Genomic DNA, 27,202 nt, shown 5'->3' on the forward strand with positions numbered 1-27,202 from the left:
ACCACCTGGGAGATGGAATTAAGCTACGAAAAGGAACTAGGAACTAGAAAGAAGTGTCTCGCCTAACCAGAGTTAATCATTGCACACAGCCCCATCAATAGCAGCTGGGGGGGGGGGGTGTTAGAGAACAACATCCTTCTCACTTTCCCCCCAGCAAGAGAATCATGCTTTATAAAGGCACAACTGCAAATAGAGATGCTTTGACTCTATTTATGGCAAAAGGGATATATATATATATATATGCAGGCAATTCTGCCAAGAGAAAAGGAAATGCAGAAAACGATCCACTGGGTATTTCCCCCACTTTTAATGCCTAATGCAAACTTCCTAACTTCCCCCTCCCCACAGAAGAAATAACATCAGGGCTGCTGCCTCCAGCTGAAGCCACAAGCTCAAGCCAATATTTGCTCAGGAGTTATGGGACTTTCAGTTCACAGAATGTTCCACATTAAAGCATTTTTCTCATGCCTAGGTTTTATGAGAAGATGCTGGAGATAAAAGGGAGAGAGAGAAAGAGAGAGAAAAAATCCTAAACATGAAAAATGACTGGCCTGTGCTCTTCCTTTTTAATAAAAATAAAAATCTGCACTTGGAACTCATTTCTCGCAGCAAACAAACAAACAAACCCTTTGCCCATCTCATGCAAACCGAACAACTATCTTAGTTTACAGCTTCTGAACCCCAGTTGCTGAAAACTAGGGGTGGGGAGAGGGGTCTTGGGTTCGAATCTGCTTGCGGATTTACCACAGGCATCTCCTTGGCCACTGTGAGAACAGGATGAGGGCCTTAACAACTTGGGACCAGTTTCCGGATGAGATCGCCGAATTGGCCCTGTTCCCGGTTCCCCATGTGAAAGAACTCGATCTTTTACACTTCGGAACTCCCTGCCTATTGATATATAGCAGGCGCCTTCTCTGCATTCTTTCTGGTGCCTGCAAAAAAAAAATAATAATGTGTCCAGTTGCTTTGAAGGTTGATGCGAGCTTTAACTTGTTTTGGCATTTTAACCTTTTGTTCCGTTTTAACGATGGTGGGAATCTCTCCCTGGCGATTTTATTGTTTCATCTTTTTGCAAACTGCTTTGAGGCTCTTCCCACAAGCAAGCAGTGTATGAATTTTCGGAAATAAATAAATGAATAGATGGGCCCTCGCTGGTGGGATCCCACAGGACCTGATGTCCTTATGCTACGTAGAGATGCCTGAAATGTCTTTGGGTGGGATGCAGCAGGAGGAACATTCCTTGCATGAATCTAGGAGAGCTCTTGAGTAACTGACATTTCATGGGCAATGGTGCAAGGAACTTTCCTCTGGATTGCACAGAAGAATGTAAACGCAGCCTGCTGGATCCGACCCGGGGCCCATCTAGTCCTGCTTCCTGTTCTCAACACTGAAACAATTATATTAACTTCTCCTCTAATGCTCCACAACCTGTGCGCATTCTTGGATTACACAGATCAATTTTAGTAAATAGGATTGTAGCATATGCAGAGTAACCAAGGATATTCTCCACAAGTAAGAATTCCAACCGCTTTTAGTGCAAGCATGCTTTTAATTCAACCCCTGCCTCTCTGAAGATGTTTACAAGGGGTCCCACAAACGGAAAAATCCCAAAACACCCCAGAAATAGTAGAGCCTAAAGTTTTCATGCACGCAACTCTCTGGCTATACGTGCATTAAGTTCACAAATCTCTGGGCCAATTACGAAAAAGAGAGAGAGGCTTAGCTGTGCTTTTATCATGGAAGTTTGGCAATGTGTTTCTAATGTTGCACACATCTTTTGATAAAGCGCGGTATATAAACGGACTGAATCAATAAATTAAATAAATTCATTCTCGCGGCGGCCAACGAGATGCCTGTGGGAAAACGGCAAGCAGGATTCCAGCACGAGAATCCTTTCTGCACTTGATGTTTGGAACAAGGACTCATCTATTTCCTTCCACAGAGCATTACCTTGCAGGGCTGAGGCTCTAGGGACAGGCCTGCTAAATATGTGATGCACCATGTGTCTCAGTATGGGACGCGGGTGGCGCTGTGGTCTAAACCACAGAGCCTAGGACTTGCCGATCAGAAGGTCGGCGGTTCGAATCCCCGTGACGGGGTGAGCTCCCGTTGCTCGGTCCCTGCTCCAGCCAACCTAGCAGTCTGAAAGCACACCAGTGCAAGTAGATAAATAGGTACCGCTCCAGCAGGAAGGTAAACGGTGTTTCTGTTTCTGGCTTGCCAGAAGCGGCTTAGTCCTGCTGGCCACACGACCCGGAAGCTGTACGCTGGCTCCCTCAGCCAATAAAGTAAGATGAGCAACCCCAGAGTTGGCCACAACTGGACCTAATGGTCAGGGGTCCCTTTACCTTTATGTGTCTCGTCTCCTGGAAACTCAGGGCGGTCTCTCAGATTTGTTTTTAGGCCTGAAGAAATGGGAATGACAAACGGTGGAGACAGCACTGCAAGGTGGAGAAATCTAAGCATTTCCCCCCAAGAAAAAACACCTTCTGAGAAATTCTGGCTTAGGCCTCGAAACCACCTTATCTACGTTTCTGTTAGACAAGAGCCCAGAGCTCAGTTTAAAAAAAAAAGAACAGAAAAAAGGATGAGGATCTACTGTGAGTTTTCTTCTTCCTCAAAGGCATGAAGAATATAAGAGTTTCTTCTAGTCTAGTGCGACATTTAGGCACAGAAAATCCTCTACAGTGAGCCCCATCTGTACAGCATTTCCATTTATTTGCTGGCCCAAGAGGGTGGAAACTTGCTTTTTAGGAAAATCTTGCGGGAATTCAAACTGAATTATCCTGACCAGCTGCTTTGATTTCTCTCTCAGTGGGGATTTCAGTACTGTCCTGAGCTGCAACTGGTTTTATTCACTTATTTTACCCCCCCCCCCATTTGCATCGTTATTATTTTTAACAGAAAACTTAACGAGGTGGCAGTGACGGGGCACAGCTTCACCCGCCCAAGAGAGAACCATTTTTGATCAAAGCCAGATCATTTTTTCATCTTAACCTGCTGCAGAACGTGGCCAGATGCAGAATTGTTTAACTGTCATTCTAAGTCTAAGCTTGGTTTTTTTTTGGGGGGGGGGAGATGTTAAGTCCGCCCCCCTCAGCTTTTTAAACTTTTTGAAATAGCATGGACATTAAAAAGTTCCATGCATTGCAGGGGTTGCGATAGATGACCTTTGGGGGTCTCTTCCAAATCCACAATTATGTGATTCTATGTTAAAGGCGCCCCCGCTAAAAAACCAAACACCCAACAGCCTGCCAAAGATAAAATACTTAGGACTTTTGCAGGCCGAAATCAGCTTTGCCCCACATTCTAACAACCTGCTTTCTGCCTGCAGATCGTATTGGGGGCACGCAGATTCACGTCAGCTCAGCTCTCACAATGCACTCGGTCTCAAAAAGAGAAAAATAATTCAGCATGCCAGAGATTTGCAGCATGCACCCGATGCAGATATTTGATTTATTTTGTTAAAAATAAAGCTTGCTCATCAATAAGGGGCTGTGAGCTGTCATGGAAAGGACCTACAGAGGAGAGAGAGAGAGAGAGAGAGGAGCTGGCCTACTGTTATGCAACCAAAAGGCTAAATATAATTCCTGGCTAGAGACATGTCCCCCCCCCCCCTCCTTCTGCATTGGTGGTGGGATGGCTAGCAGGAGTTATTGTAACCCCACTGCCTGCAGGAAGGTGCCTGTCAGCTGTGCATCAGATCTGGCAAATTACAATAAGCGGTTTGTTTTTTCTAAAAAAGCTGACTTGTGCGGTTTCCCAGGCAGCCACCATCAAACGCTCTCGCAGGATTCCCACCCCCCACCCCCCCCACCTCTCCACCGGCCCCTTCTAAGCCTGGCCAGTCAAAGCTGAAAATGTACAGCAGCACCCCTGAGATTTCACATGAAGGACCAAAGGATGCTGTTTGTTTGAGGACTTTAGCATCTCAGGGCATCCGCATTTGACCTTGATGTGAAATGAAGGGACTATTGGATTTAGCAAACATATACTGGGCAGGAGGAGGAAAAGGAGGACGCTAAGAATTGTTTGTTTGGAATTGGGCTCTCCTTGGAGGTTTTAGAGCAGAGACTGGAGGGCTCTCTGTCATGGATGCTTGAGCTGAGATTCCTTCATTGCTTTTACTTGGTGTTATAAGTCAGGACATTAATAGACAGAACATTAAATGGTTTTTATATGCAACAACAGCGGCAAGAGTTTTGTTGGGCCAGAAATGGAAGCAAGAAGAAATAATGGCGAACGAAGAAGAACGGCAGACGAAATTAATGGACTACGCAGAATAGGACGAAATGACAGGATGGATTCGAAACCTGCGGGACCAAAGATTTACAGAAGGTTGGAAGAAATATACAAATTATTTGAAGAGCAACTGTAATCACCAAATTACGCTAGTAGGACTACAAGAAGTTTTGTAAGGAGGAAAATGGGAAATATTGCAAAGAAGAGAAAGACGAGAGATATTAGTTATGATATTTAAATGTAATAGTGAAAGTAAGAAATGTAAATTAAGTGAAAAATTGAAAAAATTTCAGATGTGATTGGTGGAAGTAAAAAAAAATGTATAAGGTATAAAAGTATGTTTAATAATTGTTGAAAATGTTATGTTAAAAAACTAATAAAAATATTTTTTTAAAGAGATTCTTTCATTGCAGGGGGTTGGACTAGATGACCACTGGGGTCCCTCCCTTCCAGCTCTATGATTCAATGCATTCAAAGATGTGCGCTTTCTTGCAGAACCATAGAAATGTAGAGTTAGAAGGGATCCCCAAAGCCCATCTAGTCTGACCCCCTGCAGTGCTGGGCGACACAAGACTCAGAAAGTGCCCAGTCCCTTCACTGTTCATAAGAAGGAAAGAAGGAGCAAAAGAAGATGGAGAGATCTGTGACCGTCACGTTCACAAAATCATTCCCTTTTCCTGCCAGTAACACAGCATTAGAAACCTTGACCTCGCCGATCTGAATTGGTTTTGCGTCTCAAGGCTGTAATCCTGACCCTACTTTGCTTGGAGTAAGCCCCGCTGAAGGCAGCAGGACTTACCTCTGAGCAGACAAGGCAAAATGGGGAAAGAATTGAGTGCAAATAATACATCAGAGGCACTAGAAAGAAAAATGCTCCCCGTTCTGGAGTCCAGAGGCACACTGCCCTTGCACATGGAGGCTCCACTGAGCAGCCACAGGGCCATCTCTCCGTGAATCCAGCCTTTGCCTTAAACTGGCCTCCCTCCAGCTGTTTTGGATTACAAGCTGTGCTGGCTTCGGCCGATGGGACATGTGGCCCAATACATCTGGACGGGGGCCAGATATGGCCCAGTCGGATTTCCTTTATACTGGATTCCGTCCTACTTTAAGCGTAGCTGAAGGGTGAAACCTGGACATCGCCTTGAGCTTCACAAACCTCTCTCCTAAATCTAATTTCGGCACCCCTTTCCAGTAACTGGAATTAGGGTTACGGCGCAATCAATCTTTCCTTCCAACGAGTGTGCACAATGAAGCAAAATAAAATAAAATAAAGGTGGTGATTGCAATACCATATCTTGAGGTCTGGGACCTCGGGCTCTCTTAAACTTGGACTGTATGGGTTTTTTGTAGGGTTTCCTATTAATTATCAGTGGGAATAATGGTTAAGTCTACAGATTGCTAAGTATTTGTCTTAAAACTAAGAGTGCAATTTTCCAGGCACCAACTCATCCACAAGAACGTCTAACATCCAAATGACGTTCCCACTGCCCTCAGCTCATCTCGACCTAACTTACACACATAAAAAGTTTAATCAAAATGGTAGACATATATATTTCTTATGAAGTATACATACATTTATAATTTTTATATATATTTAAAAATCCTATATATTTGGGGGAAAGGCGCAGGGAAATCTCAGGTTATAAACTTTTCAGGAATAAAAAATATTGCATACTTTAGGAGAAAACAACAGCAACCACCTACAGGCCCAATCCACTAGGAACATCCCCTGAACGTACACCATTGAAATGCATTGCTGGTCTCCTTCCTTGCTGCAGGGCTCAGGCAAAAGGTATTCCTAGTGGATCGTGGCCAAGGTCTCTTTGGCAAAAAAAGAGGGTTGCGTGTGTTTTCTTTGCAATAGGTTAAATAAAGCTTTGTAATAAATATACTCTGCTATGGTGACTAAGCCCTATGAGCATAACCCCCAATTGCACTCTGCTTAATTTACTACATTTCTCGGGAAGGACTCAGCTCCTTAGCAGGCTGAAACGCTGCCCCACTCTTTTCCAGAGAGAGAAACATCTAAGCGCTGAAATGCGAGGGTTGGAGAACCATGTGGTGCAGCACTGGCTGGGCTAACAGCGTTTCAGACTGCAGGTTCATGCATGCATCCCCGCAAGAAGAAAATTAGTGTGTCAGGGTCCTTACTTAGCCTTCTCCCTGATAAGCTAGCTCTAGAGGTGCAAGGATCCTGGCTCCCCAGTTCAGCTAGAGGATAACCTTCCTGCCATCTGGAGTGACAAAGTTCCTCTGTGTTAATGGAGAGAGGCAAACCACGATTGAATGATAAAACACCGTGTGGAATAGCCTGTAGCTCTTATCTGCACTTACCGTATTTTTTGCTCTATAAGACTCACTTTCTCCCTCCTAAAAAGTAAGAGGAAATGTGTGTGCGTCTTATGGAGTGAATGCAGGCTGCGCAGCTATCCCAGAAGCCAGAACAGCAAGAGGGATTGCTGCTTTCACTGTGCAGCAATCCCTCTTGCTGTTCTGGCTTCTGAGATTCAGAATATTTTTTTTCTTGTTTTCCTCCTCCAAAAACTAGGTGCATCTTATGGTCTGGTGCGTCTTAAAGAGTGAAAAATATGGTAAGTCCACATTCTGACTTTAGCCAAAGGAAACCTATTGCCATTTTTTTGAAATGTGAAGACTGGTGATCTACCCTCCCCCTGCTGTGCCTGTTCCCAGAGGGACCCAGTCTGAGGAATCAGCTCTTCAGGCAGGGGGGGTTACCTTGCTATGGAGTTTATGTCAAGGGGAGCGTTATAGCGTTTTGCTGCAGGGCAGAGATTTCAAACCTTTGCCCACATTGACTTATTTGCAGAAGACCCCGTCCGCCAATTGCAGCGGGCTCTGGAGTATGCCCCAGGGGACACCTCTGCTTGCAACACCAACTAGGCTGCTTTGAGTGTGTAGAGATGGCACACAGGCCTTCCCTCTCGGAAGCTCGGCTGCCGCTACTGACCATCCCATGCAAAGATCCCTCAAAAATTCCTGGGTCTCTGGGAGAGAGGTCGAAAGCGACTGCTGTAGTGCAGGTAAAAAGGTAAAGGACCCCTGGACGGTTAAGTCCAGTCAAAGGCGACTATGGGATTGTGGTGCTCATCTTGCTTTTCAGACCGAGGGAGCTGGCGTTTGTCCACAGACAGCTTTCCGGGTCATCTGGCCAGCAGGACTAAACTGCTTCTGGCGTAACGGGACACCGTGATGGAAACCAGAGCACATGGAAATGTCATTTACCTTCCCACCAAAGCGGTACCTGTTTATCTACTTGCACTGGTGTGCTTTCGAACTGCTAGGTTGTAGTGCAGAGCTAGCTGATGTAGAACTGTACAGTTGGAGGGACCCCACAACGGTCATCTAGTCCAACCACAGTCGCAAACTTCTAGACAGGAGAATATCGCCCTCAGGGCCCTACTTTCATTTCCCACCTCTTATAGCTGGGGGTCTTCATCTTTCAAACCAAGGAAGAGATGTCCCTGCAAGCTACACATGCCTGAGAACACAGTCTTTACTGACCCCTTGGGTGGCACTGTGGTCTAAACCACAGAGCCTAGGACTTGCAGATCAGGAGGTTGGCGGTTCGAATCCCCGCGACGGAGTGAGCTCCCGTTGCTCGGTCCCTGCTCCTGCCCACCTAGCAGTTCAAAAGCACGAAGTGCAAGTAGATAAATAGGTACCACTGCAGTGGGAAGGTAAATGGCATTTCTGTGCGCTGCTCTGGTTTGCCAGAAGTGCTTAGTCATGCTGGCCACATGACCTGGAAGCTGTACGCCGGCTCCCTCGGCCAGTAAAGTGAGATGAGCGCTGCAACCCCAGAGTCATCCATGACTGGACTTAACGGTCAGGGGTCCCTTTACTGGTCCTCTGCAACACAGACACAGGCGGGGCAGGGATGCGCCTCTGCAGCCCTGGCCTTGCATGAAGCCTCAGTGTCTGTGGGGATAGCACCTCGACCCAAATGGTGCCCCTTCTGCACTGGGATCCTCTTCCCAGTTCCGGTACTGGGCTCCCGCACCCAACGGGGAGAAGGAGATTTGAAGTTGGAACATCACCCTCTTTAACCTTCTAACTGCTGGACGTGTTTAATTCAACTTGGACCTCAAGGAGAGAACATTTCTTTTGTTAGTGTTTGGATATTTAGAGGGGTTTTTTGGGGGGGGGAGGCAGGGGGCATAAGTCACTGCAAGTGCCATACTTAATACTGCCGCCCTACAAGGCTTATGACGAGTTAAGTGTCTCTCAGGGACCTGTCCGCAAATTGGACCTTTGGAATTTGCGAAATTTCAGCCCTTAAGAACTGCTGAGGATCAAATCTGCGTGAGATTTTTTATTTCAGCTGTAGTGTGAGCGTGTGTTTCTGGACTTAACAGTCCAGAGGTCCTTTTACCTTCCCCTCAGAATTTTTTTTCCCTTTTCCTTTTTCAGGCGGAGATTACAGTAAATGGTGTGCTTGTGGCTCCAGCTCTGAAAGCTGTGTTTTGGTCATGAAAACCCAGCAAGTTGGGTCCATGGAGGTGCGACAGAGGTGGACCTTGAGCGCAGTTTGGTCGTCTCTGCCAAGCACGTTCCCTTGCAAGTGCCCACAAAGTCCCTAATCGCCTTTCCCATCCCTGAATCGCTGCCCTAACTCCTTACTCTGCATAGTTGTCTTTAAGGCACTAGTGAAATATTGCAATACGTTAATCATATGAGGCTATAGAAATAGATATAAAGTGTCCCCGTTCGGTCCCCCCCCCCCATATATTAATGTGCAAAGAAGCTCAGGATCTGATGGCTCGTGTGAAGAAGAAAAGGAATAGGCGTAAGCATCTGTGGCTGGAGCGTCGGAATGGATAAAATGCATAGGACAAGCTAATGGGTTTCAGATTTAGAGGAGATGAAACCAGAAGGGGATGGAGACAGCTGAGGACTTGGGGGGGGGTGTCCATCTGCACTACAAACATCTACCAGTTTCATACCAGTTTAAGCATCATGGCATTCCTCAAAGCATCCTGGAAACTGTAGTTTCACAGGGGTGTTCTGAAACCTTTCTCGGAATGAACCCCAGAGAACTACATTTCCCAGGGTGCCTTGCAGAGAGGGATTGCAGGCTCAAAGAGTTAAATCTGTAGTGTAGACATTGGGGGGGGGGGGGAGACGCCACGATGTGGAGCCCCCAGCAAGCCGCTCTGCTTGTCCCAAGGCCTCCCAGCTGTGCGAGAGGGGGAGGATGGCGCGAGGCTCCCGGGGGCGTTCAGAGGTCGGTGCTCGACTTTGCCGTCAGGGCCTGGATCCGGGCAGAGTTGCACATCTTGCAGAGGATGTGGCCGTCCAAGGGGTAGCAACCCTGGTTGTCCCCTTCGGACAGGCGGCCTCCGCAGTCCTGTACAAGAGGGTGAGAAAGACTCATTAAACGATTTCAGGCTTGCAAGCGACTTTTCACGATGACTCTACAGTGGTATCTTGGTTCTCAAACTTAATCTGTTCCGCAAGTCTGTTCCAAAACCAAAGCATTCCAAAACCAAGGCATGCTTTTCCATAGAAAGTAATGCAAAACGGATTAATTCGTTCCAGACTTTTAAAAACAACCCCTAAAACAGCAACCTAAGGTTTCAGGCTTGCGCCAGAAGCAGTTTAGTCCTGCTGGCCACATGACCTGGAAAGCTGTTTGTGGAAAAACGCCGGCTTCCTTCACCTGAAAGCAAGATGGAGCGCAGCAACCCTGCAGTCGCCTATGACTGGACTTAACCATCCAGGGGTCCTTTACCACTGACATCCTTTGCATGCGCAGACGATACTGACCTCGCAGCGGTAGCACTCCACATGGAAGTCACGGTCCAAGGCCACAATGCGCACAGTCTCCTCCTGGCCTTGCGCGGGCATGATGGGCTCTTTGCAGACAGAGCAGCGGGGAGCGAATTTCCTAGGGAACGGAGAAAGTTTGACGTGAAAGCTCTGCTCATCAAGGCAAGCGGAATCTGAGCCTCCTGCACTGACTCTGGACGTTCCAGGGCTTAAGCAAAGAGTATCGCCGCCCGAGGTTTCGATGTTCAGCAAGTGGTGGGTGGGTGGTACACTGAAAAGGATGCTTTGGCGTTTGCCCATTTTTGGGAGATACGTTTGTACTGGGGGAGGGAAAGGGTTAATAGGTTGACCAATAAGAAAGCCTGGAGGCGGAGCCTACCTGATTTTGAGGCTCAGCCCAGAGGTTTTGACAATTAGTTCGGTTGGTTCTTTTTTTTGGGGGGGGGGGAGATAGAGTGAGTTAGAGACAGGGAGAAGACTGAGAGGGAATAGAGTGACAGTGTTTTGAATATATTTTAAAACTTGTTTGTGTTTGAAATAAACTTTAATATTCATTGTTAACTCTACCTTGAGGTCCACAAATGACAATACTTTGGAGATCCCAGGCCACAGGGAGGTTAGGCTGGCCTCAACCAGAGCCAGGGCTTTTTCAGCCATGGCCCCGGTCTGGTGGAACTCTCTGCCACAAGAGACTAGGGCCCTAAGGAACTTGACATGTTTCCACAGGGCCTGCAAGACAGAGCTGTTCTGCCTGGCCTTTGGTTTGGACTCAGTCTGACCGTGATGTCTTCCCTCCCTTTATGTGATCTATGGGCTACTTTTAAAACGAGGCTGCATTTTAAACTGCATTTTAACCTGTATTTTAAATTCCCCCCCCCATTATGTTTTTACTGTAATTTTTACCGGTGTTGGTCGCCCTGAGCCCGGCTCTGGCCGGGGAGGGTGGGGTATAAATAAAATTTATTATTTATTATTACCTGAGTGTGACTCAATACGTCACCGGGGAACCCTGGATTTCCCCCCCACAAAATTGGTGGCAGCGGAAGGATAAAGTAGTGGTGTACAGGTCAATAGTCTGTGAAACGACTGGGGGCTCTGTATGAATGCCACAGATGCTTTTGGCCGAGCCAAAATGATTTTGCAGCACAATAATAAGATAACAGCAGCCCCTCCCACATTGTGTAGCTCGCAAAAGGCCTACACACCAATACCCTTTTAGTACTAGATTCTGGCTCCTGTAAAGTCAATACTAAATCATCAGCAAATGCTTTTCAGTTTGTACTGTTTAGCTCCCACTTGTATACCTTTAACCTCTTGGTCCTTTCTAATCATATTAAATAATGAATGTTAGAAGAATGTTGGAATGAAGTTATATGGCTTTAGTAGAAATGTTATAAGGATTTAAGTATAAATAGATTAATAGAATATTAAAGGAAAAAATAAGGTTAGAATGTGTTAAGACAATTATAGGATAGAAAACAGAGGAAGATGGAAAGGAATTGCTGAAACATTTGACAGAAGTGGAATACAAAAAGGGAGGTGTGAGGAGGTCGGTGAAATAAGTGAATGAAAGATAAGATAATGAAATTGTTTGAGGTGTTTTAAACTGTTCTTGTTTGGTTTTGTTAGTTTAATGTGTTAGTGATATGTAGTGTTTTTGTATTGTATTGTATTGTATTTTTTTTGTTTTGTTTTGTAGTGTTTAAATTGTTGGAAAAGTAATAAATATTATTTTCCAAATGCAAACCTCTGCTTCTTCCCCTCCCTGAGCCCCCCAAAAAGAGGCGAAGAGTAGCCCGGCCACCTGTGGAAATCCTCGATGCAGTGGATGTTTCCGCCAGCGTCCACGGTGAAGGGGATCCCATCCAAGCTGCGCTGACAGATCACGCAGGTGAAGCAGTGAGGGTGGTAAGCCTTGCCGGTGGCTCTCAAGATGCGCTCCATGATGGGCTTGGCGCAGACGCTGCACTGCTCCAGGGTGCTCTGCGGAGAGAAAAGGCAGCCGGAGACCGTCAGTCGCGCCAAGCCTGCCAATCTTCCCTTCCCTGGTCCCTCTCTCCTAGACATGGCATGCTCTCAGGCCTTGGGTGCACGGACAATGCTCATTTTATTTACTCGTTGCATTTACTTCCCACTTCTCCCCCAAAGAGCTCAAGGGGGCGTGCAGAGTTCTCCCTCTTTGATCCTCACAATGACCCTGTGAGGTAGGCTAGGCTGAGAGGAAGGGGATGGTTGTGCCCATGGAGCTTCATGTTTCAGGGAAGTGGGAGGAAGGAGAAAAGAATAATATGGTGGAAATATACATGTAAATGTATGGGGCGATGGGGAAGAAATGGTGTTGGTTTTGGTACCGTATTTTTCGCTCTATAGGACGCACTTTCCCCCCTCCAAAAATGAAGGGGAAATGTGTGTGCATCCTATGAGGCGAATGCAGGCACCTTCAGCGATAGCAACGTGAAGCCTCCGAAGCGCAGACAGAGCGCTTCCTCCGCGCTCCGGAGGCTTCACGTTGCTTTCGCTGAAGCCTGGAGAGTGAGAGGGGTTGGTGCGCACAGACCCCTCTCGCTCTCCAGGCTTCAGAGATAGCTGCCTTAAACCTTCGGAGCGCAGCGAGAGGTCCCGCTGCGCTCAGGAGGCTTCAAGTTCCTTTTGCTGAAGCCAGGAGAGTCTTGCTCTCCAGGCTTCAGCGAAAGGAACCCGACGCTATCTGGAGAGCGAGAGGGATCGGTGCGCACTGGCCCCTCTTGCTCTCCAGATAGCCGCCTGAAGCCTCTGGAGCGCGGCGGGAGCTCCGGAGGCTTCAGGTTGCCTTCTGCTGAAGCCTGTAGAGCGAGAGGGGTTGGTGTGCACCGACCCCTCTCACTCTACAGGCTTCAAAGATAGCTGTCTCAAGCCTCCGGAGTGCAGTGGGAGTTTCCGCTGCGCTCAGGAGGCTTCAGGTTCCTTTCGCTGAAGGCTAGGTGCCCCTTCAGCTAAGGCAGAGCGCCTCTTCAGCTAAGCGGGAGGAGAAATGGAAGGGGCTCCGTTTCTCCTGCCGCTTCGCTGAAGGGGCACTGTGCAGAGAGGGGGAGATTTTTTTCCCTTCTTCTCCCCCTCTAAAACAAGGTGCGTCCTATGGTCGGGTGCGTCCTATAGAGCGAAAAATACAGTACATCTGTATTGTAATGTAATATGTGAAAACCAATTAAAAAAGAAAGAAAGAAATGTGGACCCTGGTTTCCCAGGTCCCAGCCTGGCACTCTAACCACTATGCCACGCAGCCTTGAAATCGTTGCCTGCAAGGACAACGTAGCTGATTTTACATGTTTAAAATGTGTCTTGGTTTTATAATTTCAATGTTTTCCTTTTCCACGGACGCACGTCACGTGTGTTGCACTCACCCACGATGGTAACAGCCGCTTTTCATTGTGGTGCCGGCCTCTTGCAATGGGGCCGTTCAATTTTAATCAGAAACAGGACACTGAGCTCCTCTCTCCACTGGACAGGGGAGGGTGTCGAGATGCACATGGCCAGCCATCCTTGGCCACCCGACGTGGTGGGTCTCTGCAACTGGTGACTGGCCAAGCTGAACCAATCTGTTCATTGCGGCCTGTCGAGAGCTAGAAAACTGAGCGCTCCCACATGCCATCATTTCTCCAATTCCAGGCAGGGAGTTTGTCTGGTTCCAGATGGCAGCCATGTACAGCTGGCAAAGCTGCACTGGGCTTGAGGAATCACCCAACTTGTGCAGTCCTGATTTAAGCTTAACAGCACAAGAAGAGCCTGCTGGATCAGACAGGGGGCGGGCAGGTGTGGAGGACTCCATGGTCCCGAATGGGATCACTGTGCCCCTGAAGGACCAGGTGCGCAGCCTGGGAGTCATTTTGGACTCACAGCTGTCCATGGAGGCACAGGTCAATTCTGTGTACAGGGCAGCTGTCTACCAGCTCCACCTGGTACGCAGGCTGAGACCCTACCTGCCCGCGGACTGTCTCACCAGAGTGGTGCATGCTCTAGTTATCTCTCGCTTGGACTACTGCAATGCGAGGGGCTACCTTTGAAGGTACCTATGTGGGGGTACCTTTGAAGGTGACCCAGAAACTACAACTAATCCAGAATGTGGCAGCTAGACTGTTGACTGGGAGCGGCCGCGAGACCACATAACATCAGTCTTAAAAGACCTGGTCGGGATTGGGTCCCTTCCAAGTCTAGGATTCTATGAAATATTTCATCTATTCACCCTTGTGTTTTCTTCAAAATTTTCTTCACGCCATGTTGTCTGCTATAATCTTCTTTAGTGGGCTGTGCATAGCGCTATTCTGAATACAGTGGTACCTCAGGTTAAGTACTTAATTTGTTCTGGAGGTCCGTAATTAACCTGAAACTGTTCTTAACCTGAAGCACTACTTTAGCTAATGGGGCCTCCTGCTGCTGCCATGCCACTGCTGCATGATTTCTGTTCTCATCCTGAAGCAAAGTTCTTAACCTGAAGCACTATTTCTGGGTTAGCCGAGTCTGTAACCTGAAGCGTCTGCAACCTGAAGTGTATGTAACCTGAGGTACCACTGTAATGCTTTTTTTCCAGGGCAGCATAAAGGGCATTTGGGATGACTTTTTGGAACCAGGCGGGGTCAGCCACCCAGAAACTTTTGGGAACCACTGCTTTAGATTTAAAGGTAAAGGGACCCCTGCCCATTAGGTCCAGTCGTGGCCGACTCTGGGGTTGCGGCGCTCATCTCACTTTACTGGCTGAGGGAGGCGTCATACAGCTTCCGGGTCATGTGGCCAGCATGACTAAGCCGCTTCTGGCGAACCAGAGCAGCACACGGAAATGCCGTTTACCTTCCCGCCAGAGTGGTACCTCTTTATCTACTTGCACTTGACGTGCTCTCAAACTGCTAGGTTGGCAGGAGCAGGGACCGAGCAACGGGAGCTCAACCCGTCGCGGGGATTCGAACCGCCACCTTCCAATTGGCAAGCCCTAGGCCATGGGTAGGCAAACTAAGGCCCGGGGGCCAGATCCGGCCCAATCACCTTCTAAATCCAGCCCACAGACGGTCCAGGAATCAGTGTGTTTTTACATGAGTAGAATGTGTCCTTTTATTTAAAATACACCTCTGGGTTATTTGTGGGGCATAGGAATTCATTCCTCCCCCCCCCCAAAAAAAAATAGTCCGGCCCCCCCACAAGGTCTGAGGGACAGTGGACCGGCCCTCTGCTGAAAAACTTTGCTGACCCCTGCCTAGGCTCTGTGGTTTAACCCTCAGCGCCACCTGCGTCCCAAAAATAGATTTAAATAAATGCAATTTACCCTTGCAACTTTATTGCTCGGTCCCCTTCCCTCCTTTCACCCAGCTCTGTATCTGTCTCTGTTTTTTATTCTGTTGTTCCCCTCCTCTTTCTCGGGAGGCGAATCGCCCTTGCTGTGGAATTTGCTTTGCTCCCACCAGGATGACAGGATAGACAAATTAATCCCTCCGTGATGGAAATGTGTTCTGATGGCAAGCCTTCCTGAGCGTCAAGCTGCGATCTAACATCTTAACAGCTGTACACACAGCTCAGGGCAAGCGGCTGCTAGCTTTCTGCCCAGCCTCCGTGGCACGTAGCTGCCGCACCTCTGTGTCTAACGCTCTTTGCCTTCCTGGGGGTGAAGAAGATTAAGACGCCCGGACCTCAAGTCTAAGCCCGAGAGGGAGCTGGCTGGGGTCCCTTTGGAGAAAGGAAAAGGCAACTCTGCACATGCTCAAAGGGATAAGAAGGATACTGGCAAGCTGGAAGGTGGGCTTAAAAGCTTACTGGGAAATGATATACAACGAATCTAAAAAGATGTTCAAAATAACGTTTGTGGGGAAAACCAGAAGCTTTCTTTTTGGGAATTATAGGGACAGAACTGCCTAAATTGTTTAGAAATTTATTTACGTATGATACTATAGCGGCAAGACTGTTACTTGCCCCAAAGTGGAATGAAGAAGAAGTCCCAGCAATGGAAGAATGGATACAAAAACTTAGGGAATATTCAGAAATGGCGAAACTTACCGGAAGAATAAGAAATCAAGATGATCAACTTTTTATAAAAGAACGGAAATGGTTTATTGAATATTTACAGATGAATTGCAAGCGGATAAAAACATTGGCAGGATTATTGTACAGTGGTGCCTCGCAAGATGAAAAGAATCCATTCCGTGAGTCACTTCGTCTAGCGGTTTTTTCGTCTTGCGAAGCAAGCCCATTAGCGGATTAGCGGATTAGCGCTATTAGCGGTTTAGCGGCTATTAGCGGCTATTAAAGGCTTAAGGGATTAGCGGATTAGCTGCTAAAAGGCTATTAGCAGTTTAGTGCCTTAGAAAAAGGGGGTGAGGAGCGAAAAAACCCCCCCAGGAATCGCAAGACATTTTCGTCTTGCGAAGCAGTAAAAGGTAAAGGTACCCCTGCCCGTACGGGCCAGTCTTGCCAGACTCTAGGGTTGTGCGCTCATCTCACTCTATAGGCCGGGAGCCAGTGCTCTCCGCAGACACTTCCGGGTCACGTGGCCAGCGTGACGAAGCTGCATCTGGCGAGCCAGCGCAGCACACGGAACGCCGTTTACCTTCCCGCTGGTAAGCGGTCCCTATTTATCTACTTGCACCCGGGGGTGCTTTCGAACTGCTAGGTTGGCAGGCGCTGGGACCGAACGACGGGAGCGCACCCCGCCGCGGGGATTCGAACCGCCGACCATGTGATCGGCAAGTCCTAGGCACTGAGGCTTTAACCCACAGTGCCACCCGCGTCCCGAAGCAAGCCCATAGCAAATTCGTTTTACGAAGCACCTCCAAAACGGAAAACCCTTTCGTCTAGCGGGTTTTCCATCTTGCGAGGCATTCGTCTTGTGGGGCACCACTGTAATAACCTGCAGTTTTATAAGAGTATATATTTAAAGTAGATTGAAGAAATTAAATGAATTTGGATATGCAGAAGATATTTAAAAATAAATTTAAGGAAAGAGGGGGAAGGAAGTCACATTTTCAAATGTAAAACTGATTGTAAAACTAATGAAATGTATATATTTGAAAAGTATAAATAAAAACTTTTTTTTTTTTAAAAAAAAAGAAATGATCAAGGGTCTGGAAACCAAGCCTGATGAGGAACGGTTGAAGTAGCTGGGTATGTTTAACCTGGAAAAAGGGGAGACTGAGAGGAGATCTGAGAGCCATCTTCAAGTATCTGAAGGGCTGCCCCATGGAAGAGTGAGCATGCTTGTTTTCTCCTGCTCTGGAGGGTAGGACTCGAACCCGTGGCTTCAAGTTATAAGAATGGAGATTCCGCCTCAACCTCGGGAAGAACTTTCTGGCAGTAAAATCCGTTCGAAAGCGGAACAGACTCCCACAAGACGTGGTGGGCTCTCCTTTGTCAGAGGATGCTAAGCAATGTCTGGATGGCCATCAGCCAGGAATTCTATACCTGTGATTCCCGAATTGCAGAGGGTTGGACTAGATAACCCTTGGTGCCCCTTTTCTATGCTTCTTTGCAAACAGATGCACGACACGGCAGCCCTGGGCCTGTTCCATGGGGTGGGGCCCGTCCAGAGTCGAAGAGACAACCCCTAGGTCCCCTGTCCGCTCCTGCAGTGACCAGACACACGTTCCAGACCTCAAACGAAGATATTTCTGTTGTTGGGCTTTGTTTTGAAAAGTACACCAAGGCCCCGAAGCCAGAAACAGTCTATAAAACTCTGCTCCGGCTAATCACCAGGCTTCTGGAAACATGTGCGGTCGTCCTAAGATTTAAACTCCAGTTACACCTCACCGCAAACCGGTTCCCAAAGTGCCTCTGGGCAGTTGGGGAAGTTTGGCTATTTCTGCACCTCTTCACGGGTGGAAAAAATGAGGCTGCCAAGCCAGATTTTGGCATTGTGCAAGGGGGGGGGGGCAGCGGCGCAGGCAGCCAGGGAGGTGGCTAGCAAGAGTCAACCTGCAGGCTTGCACAGCTTTCTGGTGCCGGGCTTTTTCGATCTCTGGAGTGCAGGCAAGATCACCGGGGAATGGAGAAGCTTTCCAGAAAAGCCACCCCAGGAAAATGACTCCAAGGGGAAATCAACAAGGAGCAGGAACGCCTGCAGGCAACAATCGAAGCCTCGTAGAATCACAGAACTGTCGAGTTGGAAGGGCACCTCAAAGGTCATTCAGTCCAACCCCCTGCAAATCAAGAATCTTTTGCCCAAATTTGAACTCATGGCCTTGAGAGTCTCACGCTCTACCAACAGAGATATCTCTGGACAACAATCGTCGTTTCAGCCTCTTAACTTTCTGTACGTTTCAAAACTATGTTGTAAACGTTTCCGGGGTTTTTGTTTCATTTTATCCTTTTCTCGTTTTGTTTGTTTTTAAACTATCAGGCGGGGCGTAAATCTTACGATGCAGGTAAAATAAATAAATAAAAAGCACTCGCTGGGAAATGGGTGGTGATTAGCCAGCCGGCAAGAGTGGCTCTGTAAAGGCAGGGCTGAGCTCAGAAACCGTTTCCACTCCAACCGTAAAAGAAATAAAATAACAGGACTAAGGAGAATGGAAACTCTCTCTGTATCTCTGTCTCTCGCCTGCCTCTGCCTGGTATATTAAATGCTATACGCTCTACATGCAATTATGGGGGGAAATGGCAGGAAATTGACCCATTTGGGCAGAAGCGTCCCTGTCACGCTTCACGCTTTCTCGTTCCACGGCCCATTTGGGGGGTGAGCAATTTCTTTCCGGGGCAAAAGAAGATCTATCAGCAGCCGGTGTGTCTTCGCACAAAAGCGGCACTCAGAAACCCTCTCAGGTTCTCGCTTCATTTTCCTCTTTGTGTTGCTCAATAAAATTATAGCCAATGGCCATAAATATGTGGTTGCGATGCTGCCTCCTCGCAGCCCGCTTCCCTCCCTACAGAACATTACAATAATGATGGCTGCATCCGCAGCAGCAGCGTGTCTGGATCAAGGGAAGTAATAGTCCAGCTCTGTTCTGCTTTGCTCAGACCTCACATGGAGTCCTGCATTCTGTTCTGGGCAGCCCAATTTAAGAAGGGCATGGACAAGCTGGAAGGGCAACCAAGATGGTCAAGGGGAATGAGACTTTGCACCGGCCATCAGGCAATGGCTTTTTCCACCTGCCTTGCCTTCAGAACAGAGTTGAGTCTGCGTCAAGTCCTGAGGATTTGGAGTGTGTGTGAATTCAACACTGCTTAGTTTGTCTTTTGGTGGCTGGTTTGTTAACGTTGTTAATAACAACGTTTAGGGAAGCTTTTAATGTTTAATAGGTTATTGTATTTTAGTGTTTTGTTGGAAACTGCCCAGAGTGGCTGAGGAAACCCAGCCAGATGGGCGGGGTATAAATAAATTATTATTATTATTATTATTATTATTATTATTATTATTATTATCATCATCATCATCATCATCTTTCATGGAGCATGCGTTCTGCAATACTTTCTGAATCTTATAATATGACTTTTGTAGCGGTTGTGCAGTTTAGCTTATTTCATTGGTTTGCTTGTTTGCTAATTGCGTTTTATTAGTTGGGGTTGTTTTCCTTCTGTGATTCTTTTACTGATGATTAGTTAAGTATTCTATATGATTTATCCTATACAGTGGTACCTCTGGCTGCGAACGGGATCCGTTCCAGAGGTGCGTTCGCAACCTGAGAAGAACGCAACCCGCCTCTGCGCACGCGCGGGTGGCGATTCGCAGCTTCTGCGCATGTGCATGACATCATTTTGCGCGAACAGAGAAACCCGGAAGTAACCTGTTCCCTTACTTCTGGGTCGCCGTGGGACGCAACCTGAAAACGTGCAACCTGAAGCAAACATAACATGAGGCATGACTGTATTTGTGATCTCCTATTATTTTATTATTTATTGATTGTAAGCCGCTTTGTGACTCATGTGACTGACAAGGGGCATAGAAATATAAGAAACGGAAAAGGAATGGAAACCAAGGCTTATGAGGAGCGCTTGAAGGAGCTGGGTATGTTTAGCCTGGAAAAGAAGAGACTGAGAGGAGAGACGTATTGATATAGCTCAAGGGCAGTCACATGGAAAAGGGAACAAACTGCTCTGGAGGGTAGGACTCGAACCCATGGCTTCAGGTTATAAGAAAGGAGATTCTGACTAAACATCAGGAAGGACTTTCTGATGGCAAGAGGAATGGACTCCCTCATAAGGTGGTAGACTCTCCTTCCTTGGAGATTTTTAAGCAGAGGTTGGAGGGCCATCCGTCTCGGATGCTTTAGCTGAGATTCCTGCATTGCCAGGCTTCCCTTCCATCCCTACAATTCCATGGTTCTATGAATTGTTCCCAGCTGCAAAACCTCCCCTTGATAAAAGGCCACTCCACACAGAATCCTATGAGAAACCTACATGTGCCTAGAAGCCTGCAGGTGCTTGTGGCAACTGCTGGTTTTGACAGCTGCTACAGGCACCAATGAGGGACGCGGGTGGCACTGTGGGTTAAACCACAGAGCCTAGGACTTGCCGATCAGAAGGTCGGTGGTTCAAATCCCCGCGACGGGGTGAGCTCCTGTAGCTCAGTCCCTGCTCCTGCCACCCTAGCAGTTTGAAAGCACGTCAAAGTGCAAGTAGATAAATAGGTACCACTCCAGCGGGAAGGTCGGTGGTTCAAATCCCCGCGACGGGGTGAGCTCCTGTAGCTCAGTCCCTGCTCCTGCCACCCTAGCAGTTTGAAAGCACGTCAAAGTGCAAGTAGATAAATAGGTACCACTCCAGCGGGAAGGTAAACAGCGTTTCTGTGCGCTGCTTTGGTTCGCCAGAAGCGGCTTAGTCATGTTGGCCACATGACCTGGAAGCTGCACGCCGGCTTCCTCGGCCAGTAAAGCGAGATGAGCGCCGCAACCCCAGAGTCGGCCACGACAGGACCTAATGGTCAGGGGTCCCTTTACCTTTACAGGCACCAATCGAACTCTTTCCCCAGAAACCCACTCAGAACCATTTCTGAATTACCTAATAGCAGCAAGTGGCTTCCTATTTCAGCAAGAGAGAGGTACAGATTAGTTATAGAAGTTCCTCTTTCTATTGCAGTTTCTTTGATCCTCTGTCTCCTTGCTGCAAGAAGTCATATGCTGCTGGAGGATAAGTGAGTGACAACGCTGAGAAGGTTGGAAAGATGCTCTCTATGGGTGACTGTAGCAGCTGCTACAATCAATATCTGTTACAGTCACCCAGAGGCTTTGGGGGACAACTTGAAGCATCATTGATGGGCTCATGTGCGGGCTGACCCCAAGGTCCGCCAACCAGCTATGCGCAGAGATTTGAAGTATTCTGCAGATAAATCTCTCGTGATTGCTACGTGAATCCTTTTCAATTGTGAACACTGTAAGGTCAAGAGAGTCGGCGGCCACCAAAATGAAGAAATGACAGCATTGACGCTAAAAACAAGGGGGTTAAGAATGTAAGAAGGGCCTGCAGGATCAGGCCAATGACAAAGCTAGTCTGAAATCCTGTTCTCGAAATCAGCTTGTGGGAAGGCAGCAAGGAAGATCTGAGCACAACATCCCTGCCTGTGGTTTCTAGCAACTGGGATGATGATGAAGATGAAGATGAAGAAGAAGAAGAAGAGGAAGAGGAAGTGGAAGAAGAGTTTGGATTTGATATCCCGCTTTATCACTACGCTAAGGAGTCTCCTGGGGAAATAGTTCACCAACCAAAGGACCTCATGAGCTGTGAGGCTTGGTTCCCTTACTTCCTGAGGGAGAGGAGCCCCACACAGCACCAATGACCGGGATCAATGTGCTTCTGAATAATACCATTTGCTGGAAAGCAAATGGAGGGGAGAGTGTTCTTGCACCCAGGTCCTGCTTGCAGACTTCCCACTGGGACAACCAGTTGACCATGCTGCATCTGCAGCAGCACAACCAAATGCCATCATCTGCCCCAGCTGCAACAAAACATGTCTCTCCTGTATTGGTGCTGTTTGACTCCCCCCCCCCCCCCGTGGTACATTCCTCTATTGTCTCCCGAGACATATAGCAGCCAGCCAATCATCCAGGATGCTAAATTTTTATTTCAAGATATGTGGATCTCCTTCATATTTTTGATGCTGCTTCAACTAAGGAGTTTGGGAAACTTATTTTATTTCAGAGGAAGAAGAGGTGGAGAAGTTTGGATTTGATATCTCGCTTTATCACTACCCTAAGGGGTGGCGCTGTGGGTTAAACCACAGAGCCTAGGACTTGCCGATCAGAAGGTCGGCGGTTCAAATCCCCGCGACGGGGTGAGCTCCCATTGCTCGGTCCCTGCTCCTGCCAACCTAGCAGTTCAAAAGCACGTCAAAGTGCAAGTAGATAAATACCGCTCTGGCGGGAAGGTAAACGTCCGCTGCTCTGGTTCGCCAGAAGCGGCTTAGTCCTGCTGGCCACATGACCCGGAAGCTGTATGCCGGTTCCCTCGGCCAATAAAGCGAGATGAGCCCTGCAACCCCAGAGTCGGCCACAAGTGGACCTAATGGTCAGGGGTTCCCTTTACCTTTACCCTTAAGGAGTCTCAAAGCGGCTAACATTCTCCTTTCCCTTCCTCCCCCACAATAGACACTCTGTGAGATGAGTGGGGCTGAGAGACTTCAGAGAAGTGTGACTGGCCCAAGGTCACCCAGCAGCTGCATGTGGAGGAGTGGGGAAGCGAACCCAGTTCACCAGATTACGAGTCCACCGCTCTTAACCACTACACCACACTGGCTCCAAGTATGGAGGTCGAAAACAGCCATCTTGGCTAGTAGCCGTCAACGGCTCCAAGAATTTGTCTAATTCTTTTAAAGCCATCCAGGTTATTGGCAGCCCCTGCCTCCTGTGGAAGTGAGTTCCACAGTCTAACTACATCAGCGGGACCGAGGGGAGGGGCCTGTCACCTGGGCAGCCCAGGACCTCCAGACACACTGCCCAGGCTTGCACTGCAAGCAGTGGTTGTTTGACTTCACCCCCGGAGGCGCACTCCATTGCGTCTTGAGACAGATGGATGCCAACAAACAACCTTTCCGCTAGTCTAAAAAGTCCCAAATGCTGTAACCTTCCTTCATGGTCTCTCCATCCCATGGACCATTTTGTTTGCCTTTTCCTGAACCCTTTCCAACTCTTCTTCCTCCTTTCTAAGGTGAGGCATCCAGAACGGTACCCAGTATTCCAAACATGACTGCAGCAAAGGTTTGCATGATCTGACCACTCCCAGATCATTCATGCAGGCTTACTGGAACACAGAGGAGGTGTGGGTTTATCCTGGAAGATTTCCCTGACCTCGTCACGGTTCTCCTTTTATCTCTGGACTCCCTTTCGCTCAAGACCCAGGAGCACCCAGTTTGTTACTGGGGGAAGGCCACAGAAGACCAGGGTTTCCGAGGCTTCTAATCCTGAATCTCTGCATGCCTGAGATGGAGTTTTGTGTCTGGGAACAGCAGAGGGCCTTCGCTCCCTGAGAAACACGCAGCTCCAACAATGACAGCCAGATTAATTAAGCTCGTTAAAAGATCATAAAAACTCTCAGAGGTGGAAGCAAGCACGGTCTACGCTTGACTCTTTTATTATTATTAGCTGGGTGATAAAATCGCCAATTGCTGGTTATAAATTATAATGGCCAAAGAAGACACCGCTGGATGAATGCGGGGAAAAGAAGATCTCTTGCGGAGAACCACCAGCGGCTCTCTCTCTCTCAGGGTCTTTGCTTCAGCATGAAACGAGAAGGTTCTGGTGCCCGAATACTGAACCTCCCTGCTTTCGGAGGGAATTAGGAGAAACTCCTTCACACTTACAAACGTAAGAGCCCTCTTGGATCAGGCCAGCAGCCTAACTAGACCAGCGTCCTGTTCTTGCAGTGGCCAACAAAACACCCTCATGGGAAGCCCACAATTTGAGCAGTAGGACCCAGGAACCTAGAGCTGGAAGGGACCCTGAGGGTCATCTAGCCCAACCCTCTCCAATGCTTGAAAACCTTCAAGGGAGGAGAGTCCACCACCTCTCAAGGGAGACTGTTCCTCTGCAGCACAACTGGACACGTGCTTACTTGAAAGTAAGTGCCAGTGTTTCCAGGCTTAGGGTTGCACTCACAAATCTTGCATTCTGCACATTTTGGGCTCGCTGAGGCTGGAGGCAGCCTGGTCACAGAAACGCAAGGACAGTGGTTCACCTGGTCCAGCACCCTGTTCTCACAGGGGCTGAGCAGATGCCCCAAGGGGAAGCCAGAAATCAGGATTTGAACACAAGACCACTCAGGACCAAATCAGGATTTGAACACAAGACCACTATCCCCTCCCGTGCTCTCCGGCAACTGAGATTCAGAAGCATCACATAACACTGGTCTTGAAAGACCTACATTGGCTCCCAGTACATTTCCGAGCACAAATCAAAGTTTTGGTGTTGACCTTTAAAGCCCTAAATGGCCTCCGCCCAGTATACCTGAAGGAGAGTCTCCACTCCCAGTCACCAGTCTAGATGCCGCATTCTGGATTAGTTGCAGTTTCCGGATCACCTTCAAGGGTAGCCCCACATAGAGCGCATTGGAGTAGTCCAAGCGAGAGATAACCAGAGCATGCACCACTCCGGCGAGACAGTTCGCGGGTAGATAGGGTCTCAGCCTGCGTACCAGATGGAGCTGGTAGACAGCTGCCCTGGACACAGAATTGACCTGCGCCTCTATGGACAGCTGTGAGTCCAGAATGACTCCCAGGCTGCGCACCTGGTCCTTCAGGGGCACAGTTACCCCATTCAGGACCTGGGAGTCCTCCACACCCGCCTGCCTCCTGTCCCCCCAAAACAGTACTTCTGTCTTGTCAGGGTTCAACCTCAATCCGTTAGCTGCCATCCATCCTCCAACCACCTCTAGACACTCACACTGGACCTTCACCGGGTCAAGAAAGGAGATTCTGACTAAAACTTTCTGATGGTAAGAGCCGTTCAAGAGTGGAACGGTCTCCCTTGAAAGATGGTGGTGCCTCCTTCCTTGGAGGTTTTTTGGCAGAGGTTGGACAGCCATCTGTCAGCGACCTTCTTTGCTGTGATTCCTGCATTGCATTGGGTTGGACTAGATGACCCTGGACCCCTTCCATCTCTACAATTCTAGGAAATGGAAAAAGCGGCCTCAGAAGCAGCAAACGAGACTGAGGAGAGTGGGATGAGAGCCGTCTGCTTACTTTCCCTCGGTTTGAGGTATTTTCCTCCCCAGCTGAAAAATCATCTCCCCCGAATACATTTCGCCATAGAGAGTGGGAGATATGAAGAGGCATCTTTTCCCTGGTGGAGTGAAAAATAGCTGGGGGAGAGATTTGGAGCAGGAAAAAGCACAAGGAGGGAAGGGTGAAGCAGGCTGGACCACCACAACTGGACCACCACTGAGGATTTATTTGCTGGGGGGAAAGTTGGAAAGATACACACACAGGCGAGTTTGAATGCAAAGAGATAAGGGATACGGTTGCAAGGAAGGCTCAGCCTTGGGAGCAAAAGAACTGGAGGAAATTAAGTCCATGAATTTCCCTCTCTCTCCCCTGACACCTGCAAGGTCTTTCGAGGTGGGTGAGGAGGGAGGGGACCAGCGGAAGATTCTGGCGGGCTTGAGGGGCCAGTGCCAGGTTGCAGAAAATTATTGAACATTAGGAAGAAAGGCGGACCAATGAGCTCCTTTGGGATCTCGGAATTTACCCAGGAAAATGGAGCGCTTATTACTCCTGGGTTTGCGGCGCCTCGTGAATTATTTAATCATTGTTCCTTTGCAGGAGGAATATATTTATCTGCCCATTGGAGAGAGGGAGAGAGAGAGAGAGCGCACACATACTGTTGCAATCTGTTTATATTAATCTTGAAAACACGATTACTATTATTTTACGAGATGAAGGAAGTGGGAAGAAGCAAGGGTGGGAATAGTAAACACAGCCTATGAGAGGCATACGAAGCTCTCTTATACTGAATGTTGAGTCAGAATCTCCTTTCTTGTAACTTGAAGCCATTGGTTCGAGTCCTACCTTCCATAGCAGGAGAAAAGAAGCATGCTCCCTCTTCCATGGGACAGCCCTTGAGATAATTGAAGATGGCGATCTCCTCTCAATCTCCTCTAAACCACTGAGCCTAGGGCTTGCAGATCAGAAGGTCGGCGGTTCGAATCCCTGTGACTGGGGGAGCTCCCGTTGCTCAGTCCCAGCTCCTGCCCACCTAGCACGTCAAAGTGCAAGTAGATAAATAGGTACCGCTCTGGCGGGAAGGTAAATGGCATTTCCATGCACTGCTCTGGTTTGCCAGAAGCGGCTTAGTCATGCTGGCCACGTGACCTGGAAGCTGTATACCGGCTCCCTCGGCCAGTAAAGCGAGTTGAGCGCCACAGCACCAGAGTTGTCCACAACTGGACCTAACAGTTAGGGGTCCCTTTACCCTTATCTCCTCTCAATCTCCTCTTTCCCAGGCTAAACATATCCAACTCCCTCAACCGTTCCTCATAAGGCTTGGCTTCCAGACCCTTGACCATATTGGTTGCCCTCCTCTGCCCACCTTCCAGCTTGTCAACATCCTTCTTAAATTGTGGTGCCCAGAATTGGACACAGTATTCCAAGTGTGGTCTGACCAAGGCAGAATAGAGCGGTACAATGACTTCCCTTGATCTGGACACTAGTCTTCTGTTGATGCAGCCTAGAATAGCATTAGCTGTTTTTTGCTGCCGCATCACACTGTTGACTCATGTTCAGCTTGTGGTCCACCAAGATCCCTAGATTTGTTTTACATGTACTGCAAGTAAGCCAATAGGAATGCTCCCAAGGACTCTTCAGAATCTGTCCAGTAACACATTACTGAATAATGTCTATGGTTTTCCCAGTAGTGATGTATGGAAGTGAGAGCTGGACCATAAAGAAGGCTGATCGCCAAAGAATTGACGCTTTTGAATTCTGGAGCTGGAGGAGACTCTTGAGAGTCCCATGGACTGCAAGAAGATCAAACCGATCCATTCTGAAGGAAATCAGCCCTGAGTGCTCACTGGAAGGACAGATCCTGAAGCTGAGGCTCCAAGACTTGGCCACCTCATGAGAAGAGAAGGCTCCCTGGAAAAGACCCTGATGCTGGGAAAGATGAAGGGCACAAGGAGAAGGGGACGACAGAGGACAAGATGGTTGGATACTGTTCTCAAAGCTACCAGCATGAGTTTGACCAAACTGCAGGAGGCAGTGGAAGACAGGAGTGCCTGGCATGCTCTGGTCCAGGGG

General features: G+C 48.3%; 1 protein-coding gene across 5 annotated transcripts in view; it reads right to left on the minus strand.

Moving 5' to 3' along the window:
• Positions 1 to 4,558: 4,558 nt before the first annotated feature.
• LPP (LIM domain containing preferred translocation partner in lipoma) overlaps positions 4,559 to 27,202 on the minus strand; it is a 283,835-nt gene continuing 261,191 nt past the window's right edge. For all 5 annotated transcript variants that reach the window (XM_083442228.1, XM_083442226.1, XM_083442227.1 and 2 more), the window contains 3 exons: positions 11,837 to 12,015; positions 10,030 to 10,150; positions 4,559 to 9,610 (listed from right to left, as the gene is read on the minus strand). In XM_083442228.1, the coding sequence (XP_083298354.1) occupies positions 9,482 to 9,610; positions 10,030 to 10,150; positions 11,837 to 12,015 (429 nt within the window). In that variant the 3' untranslated portion in view covers positions 4,559 to 9,481. The remainder of the gene's footprint in view (positions 9,611 to 10,029; positions 10,151 to 11,836; positions 12,016 to 27,202) is intronic.

This window comes from Podarcis tiliguerta, assembly GCF_965153285.1.
Source record: "Podarcis tiliguerta genome assembly, chromosome: 5".
Classification (NCBI taxonomy): Eukaryota; Metazoa; Chordata; class Lepidosauria; order Squamata; family Lacertidae; genus Podarcis; species Podarcis tiliguerta.